The sequence below is a fragment of the Rhipicephalus sanguineus genome, chromosome 9, assembly GCF_013339695.2.
Source record: "Rhipicephalus sanguineus isolate Rsan-2018 chromosome 9, BIME_Rsan_1.4, whole genome shotgun sequence".
NCBI lineage: Eukaryota > Metazoa > Arthropoda > Arachnida > Ixodida > Ixodidae > Rhipicephalus > Rhipicephalus sanguineus.
The window spans coordinates 3,148,757-3,166,900 of NC_051184.2; the positions used below are offsets into that span (position 1 = coordinate 3,148,757).

The 18,144-nt window shown below is 46.2% G+C and overlaps 1 protein-coding gene across 1 annotated transcript; it reads right to left on the minus strand.

The window, feature by feature from the left end:
* Positions 1-1,918: 1,918 nt before the first annotated feature.
* Positions 1,919-17,796, minus strand: LOC119404450 (DNA helicase MCM8). Its single transcript, XM_037670947.2, has 8 exons — positions 17,033-17,796; positions 16,110-16,489; positions 14,297-14,638; positions 13,574-13,853; positions 10,550-10,809; positions 7,232-7,455; positions 3,366-3,564; positions 1,919-2,939 (listed from the first exon to the last, which is right to left on the minus strand). The coding sequence occupies exons 1-8, from the start codon at positions 17,490-17,492 to the stop codon at positions 2,634-2,636; spliced, it is 2,451 nt and encodes an 816-aa protein (XP_037526875.1). The 5' UTR covers positions 17,493-17,796; the 3' UTR covers positions 1,919-2,633.
* Positions 17,797-18,144: the final 348 nt, after the last annotated feature.

The window sequence follows — 18,144 nt, forward strand, 5'->3', positions numbered from 1 at the left end:
AAGCCGTTATTCACAGACTGATAGAAGCATGCCAGGCACGAGATTGCACACAAGACACTGCTTGTCACAAATATCTTTATTTGTTATTTGTTATTTCAAATTTTTATCAATGAGATTTCAGATGAAGCTATTACAATGCGAATCCGCATAACGCCAGTAAAATACATGCTAGTCTATATGGTTGATACTTTTATATACACACATTTATTATGAACAGATTTGGAGACAAGTCTGTGACCTAACAGGCATTTTCATGTGACGTGGTAATATATTAATACATCAGAGTTATCAAATATCTTACAATACAAACAAGAGATTTCACGACAGTTGTGTGCAGTGTTAACAAGTGTGTTAATTTACAGACAGTTTTGCTGCAACAATACATGCACTGTTTATGAGATATAGGAACGTGACCAATGTGTGCACTGTTTACGTGCAGCTATGCGGTGTTAAACACATCAGAGTTAAACAGATGACCTGCATCTGCAACGCAATGACAGTGAAATTGCGCGAGAAAAAGAAACGACCTGACTCTACGACAAGTGTTGCTGAGGACAAGTGTCTTTGTGTGACGTGGAAGCTGGAAGCTTGTACTCATTACGATCTGTCCAATTGCAGTACCACCATTGATATTATGGCACCACGAAGAAGCAACATATATGTATTTAAAAATACAAAAGAAAATATAGGCATATGTTCAAGTACCAAATGCTGCTTGGAGCAACCTCTTTTGTGACTTTTTGCAAATAAAACCTTGTTACACACATCGATACTATAACTGTGGGTCATTGTATTATGACCCTGGTTTCTGTGCTCCACAGGTGACATCGACCAAAGGTTTTTATCTTTTTTTTTTAAGGAATTCTCTCCAGTTCATACATAATAACTAGAGCTGTGCAAATAGCAAAATTTTGGGTGCGAAGCGAATTCGTATATTGAAGTGTGAGTGCGAATCGAATCTAATATTTCTAGAATATTCTTCGAATACCTCGAAGAGAAATTGCAGAAAAAAAATGTTACAGAGGATTCCTAAGCATATTCTTACAAGAGAGCAACATGAAAGTGTTTCTTTTCGCTAGGTTGATGAAGCACTGGCGGGGTGGTGTTTCATAGTTGTCTTATCAAGAATGAGGCAATGTAGAGGCCGAATTCTATTTATGTACATGATGTGGTGCAACCAAAGTGTTGCCGACAACACTTTCACGTGATAGGCAAAGATGCCATTTCCTCAGCCTCTCCTCCTCTTTCAACTTCTGTGGAAGCCCAACTGATGTGGCGGACAAGGGTGTGCTCCCTTCAAGTCTGGAGTTCCAAATCTGCCTCGTAGACATCAATCTATAAGAACATCTGAAATTTTGCATGCTAAAAAGCTTCGGCGTCCGATTTTTCGGACTTCCTGCCCAAAACAGCGTTAATTGAGCCGCCAACTCTGCCACATCTTTCATCTCCATGTTGGAACCAGCGTTTTCTCGAGTTAATACATTTGCGACCGTAGCGGAGCTTGAAAGGCAGCTTTGCCGCAATACGGGGGTGTGATGAGGTGAAGCATATTGAAAATCTAGGGACCACTTTCAATCGAACGTTGACTGTGTCTTGGCAAAATTCGACCGTAACGGAGCCTGAAAGGCAGCTTTGCCGCATTACCGGGGTGTGATGAGGTGAAGCATATTGAAAATCTAGGGACCACTTTCAATTGAACGTTGACTGTGTCTTGGCAAAGCTCGACCGTAAGGGAGCTTGAAAGGCAGCTTTGCCGCAATAAGAGACTGTAATGAGGTGAAGCATATTGAAACTCTGAAGAGGTCACTTTCAATCGGACGTTGACTGTGTTTTGGGGAAATTCGAATAGTTCGAATCGAATCGAATAGTAAACACTATTCGAAAAATATTCGAAATTTCGAATATTCGCACACCCCTAATAATAACGCCCTAGCAATCAGTCTGCCCTGCACCGGTGCACTAAAGACTGGTGTGCTAGCGCATTAGTAATACACATACGAACACTGAGAAGTTTACACCTGTATAAATTTGTGCAACAGCTTTTTCTGCCTTTAGCAAACAAAACGTGGCCTGCATATTAACACAATTTCGGGCCTAGTGATGACCTAGCAAATATTTTCATGTGACACTGTAATCCTGCGTCCACTTCCTCGTAACTTTTGAGCAAACCAATATTTCACAATGAAACCATGCTCCTTTTTGAGACATTAAGCTATGCAATCACCTAGCATAACTGAAAATCGGGAATATGTCTTGATGTTATGGGATTTCAATTGAAATGCAACCACCTGAAAAGCCAGAATTTTTTTAGTTTTAGGGTTGTGAGATACGTAATAATGATGGTAGCGCAATAATCCTGGCTCATTGCACAGCCTACATACACAACTACAGTGCTGCCAAGCTATTTTCCTTTCGTGTGGTTGGATCAGTAGTTATGACTGCTGGCGTGATGGGCTTAGTTTGGGTTATATTGGTGATTAATTCTTAATTAGTTTTCATTTTTTTACATAACACATTTGAAGGGTCTTTTAAAGTGCCCTTCTGAAGGTAGACACAAAGCAATCAACTTATGATCAAAATTTAAAAATATTTCTAGAAAGGGGGCTACATACCTTTATAATGAATAATCCCCACTAGAAATCGGTTGTCTGCAACTGATATCGCCCAGAGCCTTTCTTGAGAAGAAAGCCTTGGTCATTCAAAGCATCAACAATGACACGCACCGATGACGACAGTATGCCGCACCGCTGCTCGGCCACAGTCCTCAACTCGCTCGTGGTGAAGATTCGGTTGCCCGTTCGCTGTGACTCCTTGGTGAGCGCACTCACCAGCGCTCGTGCCTGAGCAGGCTTGCTCATGCCGGAACCGTGCTGCGAGCGCCTGAAGTCCACGGATCCCATCCCATCACTCTGAGTGTCCGCAATACTGTGCTTCATGAGCTGAAAGCAAAAACACTTCAACCTTATCCCTCCATTAAACGGAGAACTTTCAAAGCCCACATATAAGAATCCCATACATAACAGTGAATGCTACACGCAGAGGCTTTGCTCGCTGTTGCTATTCGAACCCACACATACTGTCGTGTTGCATAAAAGAAAGATGCAAGTATACATTAATGTAACTAAACGTAACGTGAAGTCTCACAGTCTTTTATAACAAAGTATAGTACGCCTATTACAGGTAAAACTCGATCTAACCAACCCCGGTTTTACAATGTTCTTGATCTAACGAAGAAATTCCCATTCCTGCGCAAGTACACATGGGGTTCATCAACCCGTACACATGGGGTTCATCATCCATGAATTCACTATATGAGTGTTTATTATAACGAGATTTCACCGTAGTACAAACATGCAATACTGTACCTCGATGACGTCGAGGGCATCTTGAGCTGTGCACTCTTCACGAAGTTCGAGGCGAGCCCTGGCCTGGGTCAGCCGTATCAAGGATTCAAGTTGACGGGTCGTTATAGGTACGGAGTCGGCTTGCCGAATACCGCGCAGGTGGAGGTAGAACTTTTGCAAGTGCGCTGCGCATTCACTGCTCAAGGTTGGCTGCACATATCTGCATTGCAAAGAAAGCAAGCAAGAATTGGTATAGGAGGTTTTCAAAAAAAAAAAAAAAACTCATACTCGCGAAGATTTGTACGGTAAAATTAACAATCTTAAACATGCAAAACCATTTGATGTCCTGGGACACATTAGAAAAGCTTCACTCAGTGTCTACTAAGGAAATGGATCATTCACCAATGCCTCGTAAAGTTAGTATATATATGCGATGATATACCTAGACTTCTTCGGAGGTTGTCCGTTTTATCAATTTAAAAAGTGCTTTTGTATAGCACAAAGCTCCAATATCGCTGTGCACGTAATTTTGTACGCATCTTAGCATGACCAATCCCAAAACTAAGAAAATGTTCGCACAAGCGTTTACTTCCCCTCCCCACACTTGCTGCAGCGTTGTGCTCTAAGTCGTCCCATCATTGCAAACCAGCAAGCCCGCATCAGCATCGTCATCACCTTTGCAAACTTAGGTTGTCACTGGCCAATGGTGGAGTCTAAAGAATTTGTAATTCTATTGTTGTAACTAGGGGTGTGCGAATATTTTAAATTTCAAATACGAATCGAATAGCATAATAAAAGATACAGTTACTTTTTGTTTTGCAAGTCTTTATAGGCTAACACTCACAGGTATTAAGCACACATAAATACCCTACACAAAAGTGGATGGGGGAGCACCCTCCATTGTAGCTCAAATGGCAGAGCATCGGACGCGTAATTTGAAGGTTGTGGGTTCGGACTCCACTGACGAAAGGGTGATTTCTCGTCCATTTTAATTTCTTTCAATCATTACAGTACAGTTAAGAAACCACAAATAATGTCCCCTATGCTTAAAGGAGTACTGACATGAATTTTAAAAATTTTCGGGTTATTGCTCTAAATGAAAGCACGGGTGTCGAGAACCCTAAAAAGAGTGTCGTGGTGCGTGGGGATGCATTGCATATATTTTTAATACCGCTTCTTTCAACCAGCAGTTTCGGTTTCGGTTTCGAGAGGGCGGCTTCATAGTGACATGTCAAGTCTGCCCGTGACGTCACGGGCAGACTGCAACCCACGAAATATGCACCTGCTGTCCTTTGCTGCCAGTCGAACGTGGTTCATGATGAGTGAACTGTCGTCCAGTGCCTCCGACAGCAATTTCTGTGATTTAGGCTGCATGCAGAACCCAGATTTCGCAAACCAAGTGAGCCGACTTGAAACGTCATAGGGCTCTCCATGCGGTGAAGCTGCCTTGCAGATGCTGGGAGATGAAAACTTTAAAATCAAACTTAAATATTTATACGTGTTTCCCAGGTGCGGTGTGGGGAGAGCGTTAACACTACATGCCAAGGAAAACAAAAACGTCCGTTTTGCTGCACTTCAAAATCGTGTCAGTACTCCTTTAATTGTCTGTCGGTTTCATTAGTTTATAATACAGAAAAACGAGTCCCTCGGACAATTCCCCTACTCTTAATAGGAACACTTAAATGGGCCCTGCAACACTTTCTCGGCATGGTCAGAAAACGCTACCGATCAGTAGTCGAGGCTCCTCAAAAGACGTGAGCCAAACATTATAGTGCAGCACGCAGTGTGTAATTTACAATCAATTCTCGAAGTCAGCTAGAAATCGCTCCCTCTTCTCTCTACAAATGATGCCATATACCCAAGTCACTGCGCCATATGCCAAAGTCCACGGCCATTGGCTGATTTGAGCATCGTGGACCTCATAGCTACCGTGCCCGCTGAGAGAGGCCACCACGTGCCCACGCGCGCGCTCGCAATCACACTGAAAGTCAGCCGTGCATTGAAAGAAAAAAGTAACAAGAAAGTGCTCAAGGTCATGACGTGCGCTGACGAAGGGACGCATCTTCTTGCCCCCTTGTCATCCCCCTCTCTGCGTAGCTTTGAGCGCGCTCACCGGTACGAAAGGAGAGAGAAAGTGCTTAAAGCGTGCGGCAAATTCCTGTAACTCCACTCGTACTTGACGGATTCAGACAATTTTTGCGGCAGTCGATTCGTGAGGCAATCTTTTTTAATAATAGCCATTCGATGATAACTTGAACAGTGCCTCCTATATTTTTTCAATGCCAGCCAGATGCACCCAATCCGGCCATTTCAAACTCTCTCTTGCTCAACCTTTCCTATTCTCTCCCATCGGCTAGCCTTCACGGCTGCTTGGCGTTCATGGGGGAGAGTACCCGTTAGGTGGTGCCTCACGACGGATGTCAGACGAGGTATTTTTTTGTTCAGTTGGGTTCAGATCCATGGGGTGGCATCTTGCATCCCTCATGATCACTATGTTCGCTGTCACACTTGCTCTCTGAGAAACGCGGTGTTCCGAGACGGCTCCGTCTCGTTCGTGGCGCTATGCGGGCTACCAACGACGACGCGTCACTGCGACGCTATATACTACATGCGCTGGCTTCAGATGTGCCACACGAGCGCTGTGAGGCAGCGGCAGCACATCTTCAAGCCACAAAGGAAGGAGTACGAAGGAACAAATCCGACAGACGCATGACATCGGAATGGAACAGTGCATCTACCGCACCTCTACGGGAATACGCTCAAGACACTCGCGTGACGCAAGCAGTCGTACCCTTTAGGTGGCGTCGCACCACGACCACTCCCTGAACTAAGGCGAACCAGCGGTTCCCATTGAGGAGAGAGAGTTTGCACTGGCATTGAAAAAAATAGAGGAGGCGTTGACTTGAAAAAGTGTTGCATGGCCCCTTTAAGAGAAAAACGATTTTTCTCGTATTACTAAATTTCACTTTCACAATAGCGAAATCACCACACTTGAAAGTTAGCGCTCTGTCCTCTTGTGCCGGTCTGCTCAGCCGTTTCTTTCTTCCCTGTAATGCGCTATACCAGTTCAAGTACATGAGAAGCCACTCGGTAAGTGAAAAAAACGTGCAAAAATAAAACGTGGGTGGCAAAGCCACTTTGATGTTCCCGCATCATTCGTAGTGCCGTCATAGATTTTGACGTCTAATAGTGCCTACGCAGTTCCTCATCGGCAAATACGAAATACACTGTCCTCTGAGGGCGCCAGAGACTTGGCATGCCACATTTCAGAAAAGTTCATTGAGCCAGTGTGGCTGGAAACACAAATATAAAACATTTTGAAAACTGTGACTTCACGTGCGGAGATTTTGGCGCAGTTTAAAAATGAGACTGACCTTAATTTCCTCTTCTATTAACGAGCCTATGATGGTGATATAAATGACAAGAGAGTTTTCAGAGTATAATTTTTCAGTCTAAACTGATTCATTGTTTCACTTTAGTGTCCCTTTAACAATACCCACATATTCAATATTCGAATACAATAATAATAATGATGACATCTGGGGTTTTACATGCCAAAACCACGATATGATTATGAGGCACACCGTAGTGGAAGGCTCCGGAAATTTTGTCCACCTGGGGTTAACATGCACTGACATCGCACAGTACACGGGCCTCTAGCATTCCACCTCCATTGAAATGCGACCGCCGCAGCCGGGATTGAACCTGCGACCTTCATGTTAGCAGCCGAGCACCGTAACCACTACACCACCGCGGTGGACAATATTCGAATACACTTGTTTGCCTCATTTGTACAAGAAAACTTCAATATTTGCACACTTCTAGTTGTAACCAATTGTAGACGTACCACAGCAAGTCAGTCGAAGACAAAAGGAAACTGCACCTACTGGCGTGCATACGTGATGTACTTCCGCAGCAGTGGAGCTGGAATAGGGTCTGGCACGGGCCCACGAAGACGTTGCGCGAGCGAGTTTGATGGCTGCGGCGTCTGAGAGGTTGTTGACGCCCGAGTGTCGCTTGCTCCCTCCAACAGCAGCTGGCACGATGAAAGTGAACTGGACTTCTTCAGGTGCATTGCCATAACGTGTTCGGACAGACGCCGGTCAAGATCCTGAAGGATAATGTCACGTGGTCACGTGGTGAACAACATGAACTGAAGCAGGTAAAGATAAAACACTTTATTGGGTGAACTTGTGCCCAGAAAAAGAAATGACATACTAAGTGCAATGATACAAATGAGCACAATCATTGGTATCGGCAATTTCAGCAACGAGTACGAGCAATGCCTGCTGTATTCTGATAGAGGCAAGCACAGTCGTCGGCCATCAGTAATCTTATCGTCGACAGAACTTGCAGTCATTTATACATGAATGACCGAAAATTCTAGCGTTATCACTGGGCGCTCGTGTTAGCTCCAGAATAAACTCGACTACTTGTGGCGTGCGCTCAGTCTTATCAGAACAGTCTGAAACAATCGAGAAGCTTCCCCAACATTGCGGCCTTTTGTAGGCGAAGCCTGATCACACCAAATTAAAGAAATAAGCGTGTGTGGCAATAAGATCTTGGGATGTTGAACATAGTGAAACCACAGATTGGTTTATCAGGAATTCCATAATACTGTTGAGCACAGGATTATTTTTAGTCACCTGAGGTACTTTAACAGGAACCCAAATGTAAGTGCACAAGCAGTTTTGCTTTTTGCACATAGAAAATGTGCTCGTGGTTTCTGAGGTAACTGATGACTTCAAGATCAGTGGCAGAATGCCATTGCCTGAGCCACCACAGTGAGTCAATACAAGAGAAAAATCAATTATGGGGTTTCGCCGAGCCAAAATCACGAGATGATCATGAGGCCCACCTTGGTAAAGGACTCCAGGTTTATTTTCACAACCAGTGGTTCTTTAACGAGCACCTCAACCTAAGCACACAGGTATTTCTTAATTTGCCTGTAACAAAATACTACCACCTAGAGACCATGGAGGGTAGCCATTCTTTCAAGTAAGGCACATGTGAGGCGTTTAACGGCCGATATCAGCGCACGGCTAACATCTGGTTATAACAAATACCTGTTGTGACAAAAATATTTCCATGTCATATGCGACCATACTAGCCAACGTAAAATAACAGGCAAGACAAAATGAGGTCACTCGCACACAGGCCCGTAGCCAGGGGGTGGGGGCCTAGGGGCCCGGGCCCCCCTGAGATTTTAGTGAAGTAGGTGCTTTTTACCAAAAATAAATAATGAAAATACGTGTTTTTCTAAAACAGTCAAGGTTTTCAGCAAGTGGGCCCTCCCCGCACACCAAATGGTTATATGGTATCCTTCAGGCCTCGGGTAAGCTCAAGTGGTACCAGGATTTTTTTACTGGGGGGTGGGGGGTGAGGCACCCACAACAAGTGAGTTCCATAAGGAGAATAGGGAGGCTGGGAACTTATGTGCTCTGCTTCAAATACTATGTTTGCTCTTGAAAGGGGGGGGGGCAGCTTCCTGCCCCCCTTACCCAATGGTGCTGCCTCTGGGTAAGCATTTTAATGAACCTGTACTGATTTCCACAGATCCCAGTGGCAATAATACACATGCAGTGTCACAAAGAGTCATCGACGACTCGCTGGAACACAACAACAACAAGCCAACTCTATCATAAAGAACACCATGCCTGCGCGGAGGACACATCGCAGTCACAGCAAAATCTGGAGAAGCAACCCTTCTAGAGCCCGCTGTAAACTCTCTCAGGGTGACTAGTGCAAGTACAAAGGCAAGGTACACACTACGCCATAAATCATCGTAATTTTGCGAAGTATGGAAGTAACCACAATGCCATTATCCATCCTTCTGAGAACCGAGGTAACCACTATGCATCTGTAAGGCATTATGTGTAGGGACTTGTTAACAGTAAATTTAATGTTTGAAATGAATAGTAATTTGGTCAAATAATTTCAAAGTGAATTCAACTATAGTTATTTATCACATATTATAAAGAAAGATGAGCATATCTGTCAGGACCCAACTAACCTGCACAATATTTTTAAAGATTGGAACAAAGCATGTGTGAATGTCACTTCTTTGGTTTGCAGTAAAGTGGAAGCAACTTTGGATAGGTAGTAGTTAGATCTGAATATCAGTAGGATGGTAGTGATAACCAGTAAAATATGTTACGTTTAAAATGTACTATTCTTATCGCATTTAAGCCCGTATAACAAGCCTTTAAACTTAAAAAATAATTGATATGAGGGTAATATGTCCATTTAACCTTGAAGTGAGGCTTCGCGACGCTGCGGATTTTTGCTGGACAGGCGTTTTGACAGCATAGCACTCCTGGGCTGCAGTGAGACCACCTTTACAGGGGGGTTACATGCGGTCTAATATATACACCTATTTGTTCATTTCGAATAATTTAAATTCGTGTTGAAGTGAATTCGAATACTGTAATATTCGTTCGAATATTCGAAGTGCTGAAACATTCACACATGCCTAATTTTGTATCTTTTTAGAATCTTTTTACATTCAGTCGACTAACCGCACGATAAACAGGACAAAGGGCAATCTACCAGAGATACACAGCCGCACGTTGCGCCACCTGACCCATAAATAGCCGCATGCCCACGCTGTCATCTTTATTGCAATCAAGGGACCTGTATGGGGCCCGAAACATTAATGCCTTGTTTGTTTTTATTTTAACCCTGGCGAGTGTATGGTTTCTTGCACAAGTATGTTCCCTTGCCAGATGATTGTTCGTCAAACCCTTGATTATGCCTAATTATGTGCGCTTAGTTGATGCTGTGGCTGATGGCAATGGAGAAATATGGCTGAGCCTTTTGTAATGGGTGGGAATCTTTAAACCACCCATTCGTTACGCAATTCCCATTGTGTGACGCCTGGTGTTATTTTAATCTTTTACCACACTATATTACATTTGTAAACGTGATTTCTTGCCTGCCATGATGCCCGTATAGGGTCTTTTTGTGAAGGAGTTTCAAGCACCGGCGTGGCTCTGTGGAAGAATACTCAACCGCCATGCAGAGTACCTGGGTTTAAATCTCGCTCAAACACTGTTTTTCTTCCCCTTATTGTTCGCGATAGCTGTTATGGACACTGGCGGAGGCAGACAACTACGCCACCAAAATCGGCTGTTGTTGAGACCTCTTTCGCTGTGAAAGGTTCGACTGAACAGGTAAGGAATTTTTTCACTAGCCACACTACTCACGGCATTCGGCTGGTCTAACAATATGAAGACTAGATCAAAGCGCGACAGCAGTGCACTGCCCATGCGCAGGTTCTCGGCCACCGTCTTGGCCCGGTTGTAGTGGCCTCCGACGGGATTGGCGGCCGCCAGCACACCAGCCCTGGCGGGCAGCGACACCGTCAGCTCGGCCTTGGCTATGCTCACGCACTGCTGCTCCATGGCCTCCAGCAGGGCACCTTGCGCCGTCGACATTTTGTCCAGCTCGTCGATGCAGCAGCAACCTTTATTTTTATGGAAAAAAAAACGATAGAGAGCGCACAGTTCTATGTTTTCGGAACAGTAATGACATATTGCCACGCATGCTGATTTCTTTGACTTTAACGTGATTGGACTTCACTCACAGAAACCTGTTATACCACCACTCATCGCAGGCAGCGCCTAATTTTTTGGAAACTTCGTAATTGTTTAAGACTGTTCTGTTAAGATTAGGACACGAGTAACCAAGTTTATTCTAAGATAGCGCGAGTACCAGTGATAATGCTGGAAGGTTCGATTAGGCATGTACAAAAGTTGACCAATTTCACAGACGAGTAGAGAACCGACGGCCGATGACTGCGATTGCCATTATCAGTGTACGGCGTGTTTTGCTTGTAGTACTTTGACTCCTCATTTCCTGGGCACAAGTTCGCCCAATAAAGAGTTCCGTCTTTAACAGCCCGACTGCCACCTTCTTCACCGTCACAACCATGTGACAATACTTTTGAGATTGTAGCAGCTTTCTAGATGCACTTCTAGATTTATTCATCTATTTGAAGTATTCTCAATGCTGCAGTGACATTACAGAAAGCGAGTGGTACAGCTGTGATACATTGCTGCGGATGCCATTCTTGAACACAGATTGATTCAAGCTGTTAGTGTTGGAGGTGGGAGGGTGACCCCGTATCAGGTTACGTTTGGCAAGAATGAACGAAAGTAGATGTTGGTGTAGCATGTTGGCACACGACTTCAACATGATGATCAACATGTGACAAAATGTAGGATGGCGCAGCAAAAAAAGAGCGTCCTTGAGACTCATAATGAAACAAACAAGCAGACTCAAGGCACATCTTCTGACTGCACCTGAAGTAGCTGCCCCAGCCATTTAAAGAACAGGTCAAACCAATGTAAGCCTTAGATGCCTCGCCACATGCGGAAATTGACCGCCAGCATTGGTGTCCACACAACTGATGCAAAAAATCATCATCACGTGATGACACCACAGGTCACCAAAATTACGTGACGGCATGTAGCAACCTGACGTCAATATAACGTAACAACCTGACATCACATGATGACATGATCACATGACATCGTTGCTTTGTCAAAGGAGGGCAGATCATGGAGGCACTGCAAAACCACATGAGGTGCAAAAAGCTTCCAATGCCTCCGATGATTCGGAGGGTGTCTAACAGAAACCGAAGCCTGAAAGAGGACGATGCTATGCGCTTGGTACGCGCGTTCGTCGTGTCGCGGGTTACCTACTCCGCCCCGTATCTCCAGCTGACGAAGGCGAATAGGGACACCCTAAACACGATGCTTCGCAAGGCAACGAAGCAAGCACTGGGCGTGCCAATATACTCGTCCACGCAAAGACTACTAGACATGGGCGACCACAACACGGTGGAGGAGCTCATCGAAGCCCACCTCTCTAATCAAAGAATCCGGCTCAGTCACACGGAGCACGGACGAGCCGTCCTACGCAAAATAGGATGGCTGATCGAGCCAGTACCCATCAAGGCGGCCCTTCCGGAAGACTGGAGGACGACCATCCAAACCAAACCCCTTCCCCGGAACATGACGCTGGGCAAGGACGACGAGAGGCGCACCGCACGGGCCAAAGCCATGGCCCGGAAGTTGGAAGAGAACCCCAGGGTCCTGTACGCGGACGCCTCGCTCCGAAAACACAGTGACCGTGCGGCGGTGGTGGTTACAACCAAAGACAGGCTGATCGTCAGCGCATCCTTGAAGACAATAGACCCCGCAGTTGCCGAGGAAGCGGCCGTGGCCCTCGCACTCGCACAGCCGAGCGTGGACACCGTGGTCACTGACTCGAAGACAGCCTACGGAAGCTTCCGCAGGGGGGTAATCTCATCCGCGGCCCGAGCCATTCTATCCAAGTGCAAGCCTCCGGGAAGAGCCGTAGAGCTCGTGTGGGTCCCGGCTCACTCGCAGGTAGCAGGCAACACCATTGCCGACTATCATGCCTGAGAAATGTCACTCCGGGCCGAGCATGAGCCGGAAGAGCTACCGCACCCGGTTACCAGCTTTCGGGACATTACCCGGATGTACCGAGAGGAAAGGTGCAGACTGCCAGAGCCGCACCCCGAACTGACCAGGCAACAACAGACGATACTGCGTCGAGCGCAGGCGGGATCGCTTGTGCATCCTGTACTGATGAACCGCATGTACCCTGCGGAACACGACACGCTCTGTCCGTTTTGCAAGAGCGAGAATGGCACCCTGCCGCACATTTTGACAGAGTGCACAGAACTAAAAAAACCCCCTCCTTCCCTTCCCCCCAACACCCCCAATCCCCAACCCCTTGAGCGATGGGAGACCTTGTTATCCAGCCCCGCCCTACCGACTCAGCTTGCACTGACGGACAGGGGCCAGGAGCTGCTAGATACATACGGGTCCCGAAACTAGGGAACCGCCCCGTCTGGTGCCTGCGTGCACTACCAACACAGTTGGGCTTAATAAAAGTTGATTCATCATCATCATCCGATCCTAGAGGCAGTGTAAAACCACGTTGGGTGCAGAAAGCTTTCAAGCGAGAAGATCATTAAAACTGAAAAGAAAATAAGATGGCTTCCGTCTTCAAGTCGTCTTGGGCAAATGCGTAAGGGACCATGTGAACTTTTTTTTTACATTTCCTTCATAATATCTGACAATACACTGCATAGCAGCATTCAATATATCAAGGTTTGATGGCTATCACAGGAACACTACAATATTAATGTGACAGAAACAGTGCCACTGTATTCCCTGGCCGAGGCAGACGCTCACCCCTGTCGGCAAGAACCAGGGCCCCCGCCTCGAGTGAGGCTTCGCCGGCTGAGCCACGACCGACGGAGACGGTGAGGCCCGCTATGGAGGCGGTGTTGCCACACACGAAGACCCCCCTGGGTGCCACTCGGGCACAGGCGTGCAGAAGCTGGCTCTTTCCCAGCCCGGGATCACCCACGACCAAAACGTGCGGGTCACCGCGCACGGGCACGTGGTCAGGATCGTCCGAGTACCGCCTCACTCCTCCAAAGAGAGCCAGCAACAAGCCGGCCTTCACGATCTAAAAGAGATTGCAGCAGAGAGATTACATTACAGAGGAAAGAGTTACAGAGAAATACTACACGCATACCATGTCAAGGTCCACCTCGCAAGCAAAAGCTGCAGCAAGAATAAGGTTATTTGTTTGCAGCATCGCTGTCTTATGATGATTATTCATGGATTTGAGTGCAATTGGGCTTTTTACTCAGTTTGCCCTTTTAGGCATAGGTTGGCAAACTCACTCATGAGTCGACTCACTCAGATCGAGCCGTGAGTCCGGGTGAGTAATACTTTGGTGAGCTTCAGTCCGAGTGAGTCCGGTTGGGAAAAATTTTAGTGAGTCTGAGTCCGAGTGAGCCCTAAGCGCAAAATGTGTTTGAGTGAGTCTGAGTGAGCTCTACACTTCTTTGCCGACCTATGCTTTTAAGTATTCCCAGATAAGAATTATATAGACAGTCAACCTACCTCATGGCCGTAAATGGCAGGGCACAGCGAGTTCACCAGGAGGCGAAACAAATCCGGCTTGTCGTGGATTGCCTCGATGGCGTAGTAGTCCTGACGACCGAGGTCGGGTCCCGACGGAGTGGTAGTGATGACCGGCTCGCGCTGCTCACCTAGAACGTGATTTGCCACCAGATAACAGTCAAGGGGACCGGTCGAACTTGAAGGACCATCGCAGCGTGCAAGCTCCACGATGCCCGCCACTGTAACCATGTCACCGGGGACAGCTGACCCGACCAGGTCGTCGGTCAGTTCGCAGTCGATGATGCGTGGTATTCGACCGCCTTCTGTGCCCTCATCTGACTCCTGGAAGAGGTGACTTAAGTTTAACAGACAAACAAGACAGTTGTTACAGCAGTAATTTGCCAACGCTCTTTCAACTTCAGCAACACAGGCAGAATTATAATTAGCCATTTTGCAACACACATTATGATCAACCGTCTATAAATAAGTGCATTTTACATCATTTGACGCCAAGGTTTTCGAGACCCACTCAAAAACAAGTGGAAGTGTTAGAATAAATTATAATGTGTTTTATAGCAATTAGCTGCAATTACAATGTAAATAATTACCTAATTATTGTACAGTCAGTCATGCTATGTTTTTCATAAAACAATTTCAACGAGCCACTCAAATTACACGCAATAGTTATCTGCTGGCTGCAGGCATTGCTAAAAAGGTAAAAAAAAATATTTCGAAATTTCTGGCGAAACTAAAGACGGCACTGCATTCACAAAAGCGATCATGTGCAGCACAATATTTCCCCCACAAGTGATATCAAGGAAATTTAAGTAACAAGAATGTTTAATTTACCGTAATCTCTCAAGTTTTGGTGAAAGAGCCCAGCCTTGACAAGCACACCCAAGCACCTCTCCCGACCTTATGACCTAGGCAACTTATATAACGACTTGGTGACCAAGTCCAGCATTTCATAACAATGCCTATTCTAATACTAAATTTATGTTTTCCGCTCTTGTCCAGTGGTCAAAGCAACCGGTCTGTCCATGTTATTAATGAGATCAGGCAGCCTTAAGCAGAGGATGATAAAACTAGCATACAATCAAACGTAATGCATCACTACAAAATACTGGCCCTGAATATTTAGCTTAAAGGGACCGACAACCAGTTTTATGGTACCTGTTTTCTTTAGTGCAACATAAGGCTTTCCGGTCAGAGTGTCTAATTACGGAATGTTAATGCGGAAAACACCGTGAAACATTTATAAACAGAATTTTGCAATCTGCGGTGACTATGAAGTCGTATACACACAACACATGCTGCCAACACTGGGAGGTGAGCGCGAGAGCAGTTCATTTGTGTGCGCGGCGCACGTGTGCACTTCATGCGCATGTGCCGCCGCTCGCCATGTTCCACTATTTGACGCGAAGGCAGTGCCGCTTCTCAGCGTGCAACTTCTTTTACCTCGTAAGCACTGAAGAATAGAGTGGGGATATGGATAATAATATGCATACTCTAATTTTGAGCACAAATTATGGTTCACATGAAAGCATCAGACTACATACAGCTAATTGAACAACTCCATAATCCAGCTTCAAGGTTCTTCCACTACAGGTTGTGCGACATACCAGTTTTTTGTTACTTTTAAAGTGATTTAAATATATAAGTCCTACTCTGATCGCGAAAATGATGCTCGAAATTCTGTTGCTATAATTGATGGTCTTTTCATTTCCACCAGAAATCTAATCACTCATTCTGGCCAGTTGTTGGTCCCTTTAAGACTGACACAGTTGGAGGAGGAAGGTAAGTCATGACATGCCTGCAGTCTCAGCGACTGCCAATCGACGAGCTGGGTCAAGGGCGATGTCGCCTGCTCCTGAAAGGTCCTGGACCGGCAACCCCTCTCCGGGCAGCAGGTGGGCACCGTGAAGTAGCCACCAGGTTGCGCAACAGATTGCTCAGTCCCGCAACCAGAGCAAGTGAAACCAATCGCGCGGTACTGCGGCTTCACTTCACTTGCGCGAACTACTGTGCCACGAACGGCCACCATGCGGCCGCAGGTCATGCTGCGGACATCACGTAGCGGCGTCAACGGCCCGAACCCAGCAATGCGAACCGTCAACTCAGGCAAGGGGTCGACCGCGTCGATATCCATTTGACTTTGGTCATGTTTAGACAATGTCTGGTGCAATGCGAGACCTGAAAAAGACAGCAATACATTAACACAGCAAACAAACAGCTGTGCAGGACGATCTGGTAGGCTAGATGGTTATGCATGTCTGTGCAATCACAACACACGCAGTGCGGACATAACGTTACAGCTGATGGCATGCTGTGTCTTATGGCCCAAGTGCCAGTCACAGTTTAATACAAAACGTTTCACTCTGTGCTTTCTGGCATTAAACACTTTCTGATACTTTTATTAAATGTTACAGATTGATTTGCTAGCTTCATTCAACAACGGTGTGAAGCCCTCACATTCGCCTTGACCAGAATGCAAATATTTTCCTTTATGACACGTATTTCATTAAACCTAACAGAGCTTGCCATATCTAAAGCATGCAAGCTCACGGTAAAAATTATGTCCACTATCTGCGACTTTTGCGAGCGCTCTAAACTTCGTTGAGTGTGATTTTGGTAGAGTAAATGGTCAATCGAGTAAACTATTGGCTTCTGATACCAGAATCTTACTGCAATTTTCGATACTCGGAACAACGAATAGCAACTGAGATGTTGGCGCACCCAGAAGTTTCAGAACGTCGTGAGGGCGGCACTTCAGGGACTCCTTCAGATCGGGCCAATCCTCCTTGACTCCAGCATCGTCGGCAATTTCGTCGACGCGGACTTCGTACGAGCTCCGGGAACGGTCGACAACACCAGTGGGTGCCACGAATTTGGAGACCCTCTCGGCGAAACAGGCCTCCAGAAGCTTAAGCCTCTGCGAGACGCTCTCGTCGGGAGGGTAGTCTTCGTTTGGAAAGTAGAAATGCCAGCCCGGGTACGGCGACTGCTGCGCAGATATGCGACGACGGTGTGAGTCGTTGCCAAATCGAGGAGAAGACGACGCGGCTCGATCGTCGACTTGACTGCCGTCCGAGTCTTCCGGATCGACGATACGTCGCCGTTGCCGAGCGAACCTCGGTCCAGCGGCCCGCCGTCGGAACCGCCCGCGCCCCCGGTTGTTCCAAGAGTTGTAGTTCATTTCAAGAACGAGCGCACAGCACTTACGAAGAAACTAGGCAAACACACAGTTGATACTCCAGCTGCTCACGGCGCCCGCCACGGAGTGATAACATTTAACTCTATGGAGCGCCCGCTTCACAGAAGTGTCAGACGGGAGCCGCATGCCGCGGCACTCACAGAGATGACCGCTTCGCTCGCAATAACTCTCGTTGTAAGCTTCGCATAATAAGCGCTCAAAGACGGCGTTCATTCAACTTCTTCAAGTACGAGAACGGGCAGTCGCGAACTGTATTTACCGCCAAAAACCACGCACCAGTGGCTTTTTTTCGTGCTAGTCAGCGTACTTCACTTGGCTTGAAACGTCTTATAACGTGATGACGATGACGACAAGGTTTTTCTTTGTTACTGGAACACAGACATTTTCAAAAGCACAGCTTGCAAAGTTTTTGTTAAAATTTTTCTAGTATACGCTTTTTTTACCTAATCCCCCTCTATGAAGCACGCAGCCATCTTAGTTCACCCTAATTAATAATAATAATAATTCTCGGGGTTTTACGTCCCAAAACCACGTAGTGAAAGGCTCCGGGTATTTCTACCACCTGGGGTTCTTTAATGTGCACTAGATACACGGACCTCTAGCATTTTACCACCACTGAAGTGCGACCGCCGCG